The 12559-nt window shown below is 36.0% G+C and overlaps 1 protein-coding gene across 2 annotated transcripts in view; it reads left to right on the top strand.

The window, feature by feature from the left end:
* TOP2B (DNA topoisomerase II beta) overlaps window positions 1-12559 on the top strand; it is a 65750-nt gene that overhangs the window by 29557 nt on the left and 23634 nt on the right. For both annotated transcript variants that reach the window (XM_061194754.1, XM_061194753.1), the window contains exons 7-18: window positions 200-412; window positions 3808-3981; window positions 5424-5525; window positions 5608-5745; window positions 7817-7955; window positions 8274-8431; window positions 8564-8689; window positions 9630-9740; window positions 9826-9931; window positions 11175-11284; window positions 11622-11714; window positions 11810-11924. In XM_061194754.1, coding sequence (XP_061050737.1) covers window positions 200-412; window positions 3808-3981; window positions 5424-5525; window positions 5608-5745; window positions 7817-7955; window positions 8274-8431; window positions 8564-8689; window positions 9630-9740; window positions 9826-9931; window positions 11175-11284; window positions 11622-11714; window positions 11810-11924 — 1585 coding nt within the window. The remainder of the gene's footprint in view (window positions 1-199; window positions 413-3807; window positions 3982-5423; window positions 5526-5607; window positions 5746-7816; window positions 7956-8273; window positions 8432-8563; window positions 8690-9629; window positions 9741-9825; window positions 9932-11174; window positions 11285-11621; window positions 11715-11809; window positions 11925-12559) is intronic.

The following is a 12559-nucleotide window of genomic DNA, read 5'->3' as shown; positions in this document are numbered from 1 at the left end:
GCTTATTTTCAGCATGAGGTTATAATAGTAGTATTTAAAATTTTTTCATTTATAATATCAGTTTTAAGAATTTGGTTTGTTGTGAAGCTGGAAAACGGATATAGTTGCGGTAAGTGAGTGTTATCTCATTAGCTGAGTCTTTATGTATTATCAAATATAGAAGCATTATAGAAACATTTGAATATTTTTTCTTTTAAAGACATGGATGAATAATATGATGAAGACTTCTGAAGCCAAAATTAAACATTTTGATGGTGAAGATTACACATGCATAACATTCCAACCAGATCTGTCCAAGTTTAAGATGGAGAAACTTGACAAGGACATTGTGGCTCTCATGACCAGAAGAGCTTACGATTTGGCTGGTTCATGCAAAGGAGTCAAGGTTATGTTTAATGGAAAGAAATTGCCTGTAAGTGTCTTCTAAAATAGTTAATGCTTTGTTAATTCGTAGACAGCTTATAGTTAGATCTTGCTTTTCAAATCTAATCTGTTAATCTCTTTTAACCAGTGTGTTTAGGTGATTCACATTTAAAGTGATTATTGATACATTTGGATTAAAATGTACCATCTTGCTATTTATTCATTGTATTTGTTGTTTGTTTCGTATTTCCCTGTATCCTGCCTTCTCTGGTTTTAATTGAGCTTTTTTTTTTTATGATTCCATTTTGTCTCCTCTATTTACTTGTTATTATACCTGTTTTTAAAACGTTTTTAGTGGTTGCCCTAGGGTTTATAATACACGTTTGTAAATTATTTGAGTCCACCTTCAAATAATTTATCACTTCATGTGTAGTGAAAGGACTTTATTTTTTCATAGAAAGGCATTCTATTTTAAATACAGAAGTGTGTACACGTCAATCCCAAACTCCCTAACTATCCCTCCCTCCACCTTTCCCCTGCCGGTAACCACAAGTTCATTCTCTAAGTCTGTGAGTCTGTTTCTGTTTTGTAAATATGTTCGTTTGTATCATCTTTTTAGATTCCACATATAAGTGATATCTTATGATATTTGTCTTTCTCTGTCTGACTTCACTTTTATGATAATCTCTAGGGCCATCCACGTTGCTGCAAATGGCATTATTTCATTATTTCTTATGGCTGAGTAGTATTCTATTGTATACATGTACCACATCTTCTTTATCCATTCACCTGTCGATGGACTTGTTTCCATGTCTTGCTGTTGTGAATAGTCCTGCTGTGAACATAGGGGTGCATGTATCCCATGTGTAGTGGAAGGACTTTATAACAGTACGTCATACATTTCACTTTTACATGTGCTATAAACAACAGAAGAAGAAAGAGAATGAGGTGGAAGAAGTATTTGAAAAAATGATGGCAGAAATGTTTCCACAACGAGTGATGTTGTTGTTAATGCTTTAAGCAGTCAGTTATCTTTTAGAGCAATTAAAAATACAATAAAGAATTATATTTTACCTTCATTTATTCCATTTCCAATGCTGTTAATTTCTTGGTGTGGATCTAAGTTTTTGATCTTAATCATATTCCTTCTGCCTGGAGATTTTCCTTTAATATTTATTTTCTGTAGAATAGGTCTGCTGGCAGTAGATTCCCTCAGTTTATGTTTGTCTGAGAGAGTCCTTCTTTTCCTTCACTCCAAAGGATACAGAGTTTCACTGAATGTAGAATTATGGGTTGATAGTTTAATTTTTTCAATACTTTAAAAATGTCACTCTGTTGTCTTCTTGCTTGCATGGTTTCTACTGTAGTTCATATCCTTCTTCCTCTGTTGGTAAAGTGTTTGTTTTTCCTCTGGCTGCCTTGAAGATTTTCTATTCGTCTTTGGTTTTTGAGTATGCTATGCTTAGGTATATATATGGGTTTTTTTGTTGTTGGTTGGTTGGTTTTTTTGGTGGTGGTTTTTGGTTTTTTTGGTACTTACTCTGTTTGGTGTTTTCTGAGTTTCTTGGATCTATTGTTTGGTGTCACTAATTTTGGAAAATTTTTGGCTGTTATTTCTTCAAATATTTCTTACATGCTTTTCTTTCTTTTCCTTTTGGTGTTCCAATTATGCATATGTTGTAGGGTCCCAAGCTCTTGGACGTTTTGCTCTGCTTTATTCACTCTGTTTTCTCTTTGTGTTTTAGTTTGTTTAATTTCTATTGCTCTATTTTCAAGTTCATTGATCTCTTTCCTCTACTGTTTCAAGTCTTTTGCTGAGCCTGCCAAAGGCATTCTTCTTGTCTTCTGCTGTGTTTGATTTCTAGGATTTCCAGTTGATTCATTCTTAAAGCTTCTGTCTCTCTGCTGAAGTTGCATATCGTCTGCCTTTTCCACTAGAGACTTTAACAGATTAGCCATAGTTATTTTAAATGTCTTATCTGATAGTTAAAACATCCGTGACACATCTGAGTCTGGTTCTGATGATTGCTTTGTCTTTTCAGACTGTGTTTTTTCTTGCCTTTTGGCGTGCCTTGTACGATTGTGCTGAAAAGCAGCTATGTTGTATAGGGTAGTAGATATGGAGTACCTAGGCTTTAGTGTGCGGGTTTATGTTGATCTGGACAGGGACCGGGCCGTGTTTGCAGTCTGTTGTTGCTATGGGCACCAGATACTTCAGATTGTTTTTTGTCCCTTCTCTTCGCTTTGGGCCTTCCTTTGGAGCTGCCCCTCAAGGAGGGTCTGTCTCGTGTAGCTCTCCCAGCTGAGAACCACTGTTGTTATCGGAGGCCTGCTAGCCTGGTTGTAGGTTGTGGAGACCCCCACGTCTGACTAAGGCTCCGGCTTCAGGGCGCACAGTGAGCCCGTGTCTCAGGGGTCTGGCATTCACAAGAGTGTCTGCCCCTCCGCTGGAGGTGGGGATTGTCCCTTTGTCCTCTGTTCTCTTGCCCTAGTTGCAGCGGGTAACCGCCAGTGTTCTCATTCAGTATCCTTTAGGCTCCCTGCCCTGCAGAATAAGCCTTTTAAAAATGTAAACGTAAATGAGATGGGGGTGAGGTGGGGTGGCCCGGGGCAGAATTACTTCATCCCAGCTGCAGTGATACTTCACCACGGCTTTCTGGCAGTGCCCTTCCCCCTGTGGATTAAGGGGGTTTTTGCTGTTGTTGTTGTTTGTTTTTCTTTTTGATAAGGGAGATGGGTCTGGGGGTCTGGGTGGGATTCCCAGTGGCTGCTCTTCTCCCCCAGCTGGCCCCATGGGGGGAACTTGTTCTAGATTCTCTCTGATCTGCCCTGTGGAAACCTGCTCTACGGTTCCTGGGAAAGAGTAGGAACCCTTTGACCACAGCCCTCAAGTTCTTCACACTCACGCCAGTCCACATGTGTCCTATAGCAGTTCGTCAGAAGCTCTGGCTTAAGGCTCCTGTGGACTTATATAACCAAGTAGCTTTGGTCCCAGGTAAGCAAAAGGCTTAGGTTCTGTGTCTCCCTACAGACTTAGGATGGCCAGCTGTCCTGTGATCTCAAGCTTTTGAAGATACATAAAAAATTTGTCACCTGACCAACTGTTTTCTTGTAAGGGAGAAGAAAACTTCTCCTTCTTTGTCCTCTACATGTCAACTCAAACTGGAGGTCTACTTGGTCATTTTAAAAATTTAAACTTTTGAAAGATTTTATAATAATTTACCTGTCCAGCTGTCCCTTCATAACCTCTCTTTGTCAAGTACATACGGAAATGAATTCCTTTTTAAAGGGCAGAAATCAAAGAGTAGAATAAGGTTGGGATCTGCAGATTGAGAGGTGTTGTGAATGAGGGGAAATGAGAGTGTGAGTACCTGTTGGCATTCACCTAGTTCAGCTGCCAGTAGGAGAGAAATTGTTTCTTGTTTTTGTTTTCCAAATTATTAGGTAAATGGATTTCGCAGTTATGTAGATCTTTATGTGAAAGACAAGTTGGATGAAACTGGAGTGGCCCTAAAAGTTATTCATGAACTTGCAAATGAAAGATGGGATGTTTGTCTCACACTGAGTGAAAAAGGATTCCAGCAAATCAGCTTTGTAAATAGCATTGCAACAACAAAAGTAAGTACACTAATTCTTTGTTTCCAAGTCAGTGGTAGAACAGTGCTTCATTAAAGACAATAAGATAAACAACAAAAACAACAACAAAAAACCCAAATCTGCTTTTGTGAAATCAAAATTGACTTATGAAAAGCTTATTTTCTATGAAACAGCTGTCTTACAGTTTAAACATCCATTGAGAAATAAGTTTATATGATTAGTGTTTATAATTGGATACATTTATATTTTATGACATTTAGAATGATAACAAATTCCTTATTCTGTGTTCTCTGAGTTTTGAGTGTAAAAGAACAAATAATAGGGCATGAGTCTGTTTTGGTGTCAGATTGTGAAATGCGCTATCTGCCATTCTGAGGAGTTTGAACCCTTTTCTGTAGGCTTTTAAATTTCCAAATCAAATGAAATTCTTCTCATCTATAAGCATTTATCCATTGACCATAGTAAAATATTAGGCACTACAAGTGTGTATTTTAGAATAAGCTAAAGCAGTGATCTGTCACTTTGTCACTCTTGTTCAAGTTTGAACTTATTTTTTTTATTGTTTTCTATTTTTTTATAATCTAGCATCACTTTCTCTAGTCAACAGAAATCTGTATCAGATATGATTGCATTTTGTTATGTGTAACAGAAACCTAGTATACAGTGGTTTGTAAACATGTAAAGGTTTTATTCTTCCTCGTATGACTGGGGACTGGTGGTAGGCAGTGTTAGTCTGGTTCTGTGTCTCCAGAGTGTCATCAGGGACCTATGCTCTTCCTGGCTTTCTCTTCTGCCACCCTTAGCATTTGGCTCTCGTTCTCATGCTGCACCCTTCCAAGTTCTAGGGAGAGAGAATGAGTTTGGGCAAATGCACATGCCAACTAGAGCCTCTCCCCTTTGATCAAGAATGCAATACTTTTTCTGGAAGCCCCATCCAGTAGACCTCTGCTAGCATCTCTGGCTAGAACTGTGTCAAGTGGCTACCTCTAGCTGTCAAGGGAGTCTAGATCGGTGAATATTTTTAATTGGGCATGTTGCCAGTTAAAAACAAACAAATTTGGGTTTGTCAGTAAGGTAGAAGGAGAGAATGGATATTGAATGGACAACTGTCAATGGCTGCCACGGTCCCTAAGTGTCAGTCTTGTGAGTGTCACTGCCACCACCAGGCCAGTGTTCATTCTCACTTCCATGTTTCTTTTTATTCGATTGCTTTCACTTTGTATGGAGTTTTATGGAGTTGCTAATTGGCTCTATGGCCAAAAAGACTTTATTTTTTAAATCCCAACTCTGGCATTCTGAGACTCATCTTAACTCTTTGGAAAATAGGGTTAATAATATAGTCATACTGAATTCACAAAGTTGTGGTGAAGATTAAACGCTCATTCTAGAAAAAAATGAATATGTAACTATTTTGCTACCTTAACCATAGAAGATTTTGGATTCTATTTTTTTTCCATCTTTAGGGTGGACGGCATGTGGATTATGTAGTAGACCAAGTTGTTGGTAAACTGATTGAAGTAGTTAAGAAAAAGAACAAAGCTGGTGTGTCAGTGAAACCATTTCAAGTAAGTGATGTTTTATATATTCTGTTGAATTATTAAATAATATCAGTTCTGATATTGACCTTTTTTGATATGTTTTCAACAGGTAAAAAACCATATATGGATTTTTATTAACTGCCTTATCGAAAATCCAACTTTTGATTCTCAGACTAAGGAAAACATGACTTTGCAGCCCAAAAGTTTTGGATCCAAATGCCAGCTGTCAGAAAAGTTTTTTAAAGCAGTGAGTAAAATCTGTATTATTTTTCAGTGTTTTTTGTTTTGTTTTTTGTTTTTTTATTGAGAGTTGATTAAGTAGTTTTCTTGATTTATTTATTCTAATTCTAAATCATTCTAATCAGATTAATTTCTTATATTAATTGTGGGGACAGGCATACTTATACTAAAAACTAATATGCTTGATTCTGAAAACTTCAAAAGGTAGATAGACACTGTTTCATAAAGCAGTCGATTATTTTGCCAAGCATTAAAGTGGGGACTGATGTAACTAATTGTGTTTTTAGCTTCGCATTGTCCTTTATAAAGACAGATTTGCCTCTAAAAAGTGTACAGGTCCTTATAGGACTCCTGATTTCATCTTTTCTACTTATTTCAAATTCATATACTGATTTTTACCTTTATGTAGTTTTTTTTTTAAATTGTGGTAACATATGCATAACATAAAATTTACCATATTCTACATATTTTAAAATTTCATTTTACTTTGTGCATATTTATTTAGGCTGCCTTAACTTTTCTGAAACAAGGTGAGAGTATAAATAAATAATAAATCTTCTGTTTGTAACTGAGCCTTGTGGCTGCTAATAATTTCTCATAGCCTCTTATGTATCAGCAAGATTTGCCTCAGTTCTCTTGTTCACCAGGACCATCAAACATATATTAAATGATCATATCTAAAGTGCCTTTAAATATGTTTGCCCTGGGAATGTAAAGATGAATAAATTACAGCCCCTCCTCTTTGGAAGTTTATAGTTTTTTGGAGGAGTATCATGTAATTGCAGTAGAAATAATATTTTTATCAAATTCTGCTATTGGAATTTCAAAGGTAGGGTCTCACAAACAAAAACAAAAGTTGTTTTTTAGGTTTTAGTTAAAGGCCTATAGAACAGTACTGTTGGGTCTAATCATAATGAATTCTGAATACAGATGACCCAATGTTAATGATAGCCCAAATTTCTGCCCTCATTAACAGTTGTAATTTGATTTTAGATTTTACACATTTTCATTTTTGGCAGAGAAAGTTTAGATTTGACAACATAGTTCACTTCTTTTTATATCTGAAACATTCCATAAAACTATTTCAGGGAGGGAGGGAGATGCAAGAGGGAAGAGATATGGGAACATATGTATATGTATAACTGATTCACTTTGTTATAAAGCAGAAGCTAACACACCATTGTAAAGCAATTATACTTCAATAAAGATGTTTAAAAAAATAAAAAAATAAATTAAAAAAAACAAAAAACAAAAAACTATTTCATACACCTAAAATCAAACTACCCAGGTTGATGAAAAATAAATAACTCCAACTTTTGGAGACGCTTTACTTTTTCTTGTGGGGAGGTTGGGGGGAGGTTTGACATCTTGTCACACGTTAATTCACTGCAGAATGACACATATATGTAATGTTGAAATCCTCAGTACCAAACTTTTAAAAAATAAGGACTATTCATAAGGGTTTTTTTTGTTTTGTTTTGTTTTTGTTTTTTTTTGGCCACTTCATGAGGCACGCGGGATCTTAGTTCCCCGACCAGGGATTGAACCCGTGCCCCCTGCAGTGGAAGCACAGAGTCCCAACCACTGGACCACCAGGGAATTTCCCATAAGATCTTGAGTTTATCCTAATGTTCCCTTCATGTTAATATTTCTTTGTCATAGGGAATTCAAGATACACATTTTTGTGTTGAGGGACATCAAAAATGTCAGTGTCTAAAATTTCCCAGGTAGTAAATTCATAGGTGGATCAGCTTTTACTGTGTTAATTTTCACAAAACTAACTTGTAACAAAAGCTATGTATATTTCTTATGCAGTTTATTGTAATAGAACTTTTTTCATATGTAGTAAAGTCGGCCTTTTTTCATGTGTTTACATTTCAGTACAATAGGTCATTGTGAATAGCTGCCTGAGTTAGTTTTACTGTAGTTAGAATAATATTTACCAGCATATGTCACAATTATTATCACCACTACTATTGTTTTGCCTTATAACTGCACAGATTCCAAGTATTACACTAATTTTAGCTAAGTGTATAAACTTCTGGCTTGCTTGTATATTATTACTCTTTGATTTTTAGGCCTCTAACTGTGGCATTGTGGAAAGTATCCTGAACTGGGTGAAATTTAAGGCTCAGACGCAGCTGAACAAGAAGTGTTCATCAGTAAAGTACAGTAAAATCAAAGGTATTCCCAAACTGGATGATGCTAATGATGCTGGTAAGGTTCAGATTTTTTTTTTAGATTTTAAGTTTGTGTTTATTCAGTTAGAGACTGTTTTAACTTTCCACATATAGAGCATAGGGTTCTATGTTCAGAGTATGGTTTTACTTCACTAAAATTGCCATATGTACCACTGATTACTAATTTTGGGGGGGCAGGAGTTCCATAAAAGGCACTTAATTTTTAAGTTACCCTGAGCATGGTGTAAGATGCTCTTACAGCGCTCCGTGGTGGTCACTGCGATCATCAGTCTCTTGGCTCTGGGCTCTCGTGGGCGGACTCGAGAACTTTGGAATGTGTGTCCTCTGCCCCCAGGTGGCAGGCACTCCCTGGAGTGCACGCTGATACTGACGGAAGGGGACTCTGCTAAGTCGCTGGCCGTGTCCGGACTGGGCGTGATTGGGAGGGACAGGTACGGGGTCTTCCCCCTCAGGGGCAAGATCCTCAACGTGCGGGAGGCCTCTCACAAGCAGGTGCGTATCTGCGCCCGTGCCCGCAGCACTTGAGTGCCTTGCTAGCACTGTGAGCTTTATGCGTCCCTGCAACTCACCTGTTGTCTCTGGAGACACTCTAAAACACTTTCCATCCTTTTCATGTTTGCACAGATCATGGAGAATGCAGAAATAAACAATATCATTAAGATAGTTGGTCTACAATACAAGAAAAGTTACGATGATGCAGAATCGCTGAAAACCTTACGCTATGGGAAGATTATGATTATGACTGATCAGGTTGGTTTAAAAGTTGCCACATATTAAAACATATCTTTTTCAGAATGTCCTTTTGATACTTGTTTCATGAGATTTGTCCCAAGATAGTAGACGTGGAAGTGATTGTATTTACATCCAGGGGGAAGATATTGTTTAATGGCACAGTTTGTGTGAAGCACAGTCTACATTATCTAATTTATGGTAACCACCTCTTTGGTTAGGTATTTTAAAAATATTTTTAAATGCAACAAGTATGGGAAGAGTAGAACACACTGTGTAGTATTATGGGGTTGAAGCCCACCTATCTATAAGCAGGAAGGAAATGGTGAAATTTACAAGAAAGATTAATCAGTAGGATATTGGCTAATATTCGTATATGATGGCATAATTTGGGATGCACAAAAAAATTGGAGGACCTGAATAGTGAAATGGCAGTAATTAGGAAAGAAGTAGAAAATTGAAAAGGAAGAATTCCACATGCATCCCACTGCTTGTGTCTTACATCCTCTAATTGAAAGCATTTCTAGAGAAAATCTTCAATGAGAAGCTGCTGTATAGTTTTAAGCAGAAATTTATCAGTTTTTATGTTAAGAGAAGACTTGTGAATACCTGTACTCCATGGATTTCTCCTTCCGGTGAAGTAGCATTATAACCCTGTTTCATTAATTTCCATCTTTAAATCATTCTTTTAGTGAAATCTGGGCAAACTATAAAAAAGATAATGGTAGCATATTTAATGACAGAAAGATTTAGTCTGTCACTTTATTTATTTATATTCTTTATTTGAATTTTAAGAAAAAAATTCTTGACTGTGATCATCCAAAGAATGTTTTGTAAAGCACAGTTGTAAAATTTGAATGGAATTTTGCCTCATTGCTGCATTCATACATCTAAAAATTTGGTTTTGTAAGTAATTATATTTCATAAATTATTATAGCACTCTTTACTAACATTTATTTAGGATCAAGATGGTTCTCACATAAAAGGCCTGCTTATTAATTTCATCCATCACAATTGGCCATCACTTTTGAAGCATGGTTTTCTTGAAGAGTTCATTACGCCTATTGTAAAGGTACTATTTACATTAATATATTTTTATACTGTTGTCTTAAACAGTAGCAGAAAAACTAATTTTTTTTTTTTATTATTCATTTAAGGCTAGCAAAAATAAGCAGGAACTTTCCTTCTATAGTATTCCTGAATTTGATGAGTGGAAAAAACATATAGAAAACCAGAAAGCCTGGAAAATAAAATACTACAAAGGTTTGTTTTCTAAAACACTTAAATTTTGTGAAGTTACTACTGACGTAAATTTATTTTTATGAGAGCATTGTAAAATATTTTGAAAGTTTGTCTCTTTTAGCTTTCAGAAACAGCTATGGCTGATTTTTAAAGAATTGTTAGGGAAAATTTTATGTAAGTAGAGAGAGTAGTATAATGGGCTTCCCGTGTTCTTAAACAGTCACCGTTTTGCAGCCAATCTTGTTTCATCTGAGCTCTTGTCATTGCCACCCCATTAGTTTGAAATAACTTCCAGGCATTAATTATTTCTATACTACTTTAGTATGTATCTCTAAGAGAATTTTTTTTATTGTCCATAATACCATTATCATACCTTTCTTTAATAACCTTAAATATTCAATCCAGGTTAAAATTCTCCTGATTGTATTAAAAATGTTCATTTTTATAGTTTTTATTTTTTTATTTTTTTTTGAATCAGGATCCAAACAAGGCCCACACATTGCATTTGGTTGATAAGTCTATTTAATCTTAATATATTATTTCTCTTTTCATATTTTTTTCTTGTAATTTATTTGTTCAAAAAGTTGGATTGTTTGTCCTGTGTGATTTTTTCTTGTGGAGAGAACATTTTAAGATCTTCTCTCTTAGCAATTTTCTTTAACTAATTAATTTATTTATTTGGTTGCACCGGGTCTTAGTTGTGGCAGGTGGGCTACTTAGTTGTGACTTGCGGGCTCCTTGGTTGCGACTCACAGGCTCCTTAGTTGTGGCTTGCCGGCTCCTTAGTTGTGGCATGTGGGCTCCTTAGTTGCAGCAGGTGGGCTCCTTAGTTGTGGTTCACGGGCTTCTTAGTTGCGGCATGTGAACTCTTAGTTGCGGCATGCATGTAGGATCTAGCTCCCTGACCAGGGATGGAACCTGGGCCCCCTGCAATGGGAGCGTGGAGTCTTATCCACTGTGCCACCAGGGAAGTCCCTCTCTCAGCAATTTTCAAGTATACAATATAGTATTACTGACTATAGGCATTATGCTGTACATTAGATTCCCCAGAACTTACTCATCTTAAACTGAAAGTCTGTACCCTTTGACTGACATCTCCCCATTTCCCTCCCCCCCCAGCCCCTGGCAACCACCATTTTACGCTCTGTTACTATGAGTTTGACATAGATTTTTTTTTTTTTAGATTCCACATATGAGTGAGATCATACAGTATTTGTCTGTCTCTGTCTGGCTTGTTTCCACTTTTATTTTTAAAATTGTGCAGGGTTGGGTACCAGTACAGCTAAGGAAGCCAAGGAATATTTTGCTGATATGGAAAGGCACCGCATCTTATTTAGATATGCTGGTCCTGAAGATGATGCTGCCATTACCTTGGTAACAAAGTTCATTTAAAAAAATCTCTCCTGATATCCATTCCCTCTTTCTGCCGTACTTTTCTTCCCAATCTTGGTTCTCTGTGATAAGTCTCTTTAGAATTCTAAGCCCAACCTAGTTAATCTTGGTGTCATTCCCCATCACCGCAGATTATGCCCTGCTTTCATAGCTCTTTAATTCAGACACCACTGTTCACGTGTATTTTTGATAAAAGCATATTGGAAAAAAGTTAATTTCCCAGAAATTAATAATTAGTTATTTGCCTTTATAAATTTTAATTTTATAATGAAATTCTTTTTATTTTTAATGTATGAAATTGTCACCTGGAATCTTTCAGGCATTCAGTAAGAAGAAGATCGATGACAGAAAAGAATGGTTAACAAATTTTATGGAAGATCGGAGACAGCGTAGGTTACATGGCTTACCAGAGGTTAGTCATAAAGAGTGGTGATCTGGGGGAAGAAAGAAAAAGGCTAAAATTCATGCAGTAATCATGACATAATTGCTGTATAACTTTTCTCTTAGCAATTTTTATATGGTACAGCAACAAAGCATTTGACTTACAATGATTTCATCAACAAGGAATTGATTCTGTTCTCAAACTCAGACAATGAAAGATCGATACCATCTCTTGTTGATGGTAAGTAGCTTTTGTTTAACTATCTTTTTCATTTTTGTATGTCATTGAGTATATTTTAATTTCATGTACTTTAACCCATCCTTATAATAAATTTAAAAATTGTGAAGTTGCTCTCGAGATGTTTTAGTAGTTCTGAAATTTTTTATTCTTTATTTGAATCTTTTAAACCCTTTTTGAACTTTTAAAGAAAATTAACTTGCAAAATTTTAAAGCTTTTGCCCCAAGTTGTTGGAGACTTTTTAAAATAAAAAGTAAAATGTGATTTTGATAAGTTCTAAAGTATTTATTGGAGACTGAATTTTAAAAACACCTTTACTCCTCAATACCCAAAACCTAATGCTTTTAACTTATTTAACTTGACAAAAAAGTTAAACTGCTACCCAGTACTTAGAGCAGATTTTAGTCTTCTGTCTAGAGCATTTTGATTTTTATAACTTTTAGCAAGTTAGTTGATCTTCATGTTCCTTGGTAGTTCAGCTAATAACAGATGGTTCTACTAATCCATGTAGTTCTAGCTTTGAGTTACATCCGTTCTCTGATGTCTTCCCTAATAATTGCCGTCTAAATTGGTCTCAGATGCCTGTAAACTTCTATGCCGATAATTGTATGCCTCTTATTTTACTTGTGTTAATTTT

The sequence above is a fragment of the Eubalaena glacialis genome, chromosome 6, assembly GCF_028564815.1.
Source record: "Eubalaena glacialis isolate mEubGla1 chromosome 6, mEubGla1.1.hap2.+ XY, whole genome shotgun sequence".
Lineage (NCBI taxonomy): Eukaryota > Metazoa > Chordata > Mammalia > Artiodactyla > Balaenidae > Eubalaena > Eubalaena glacialis.
Note: the sequence above shows the minus strand (reverse complement) of the source record. Positions and strands in the feature narration are given on the sequence as shown.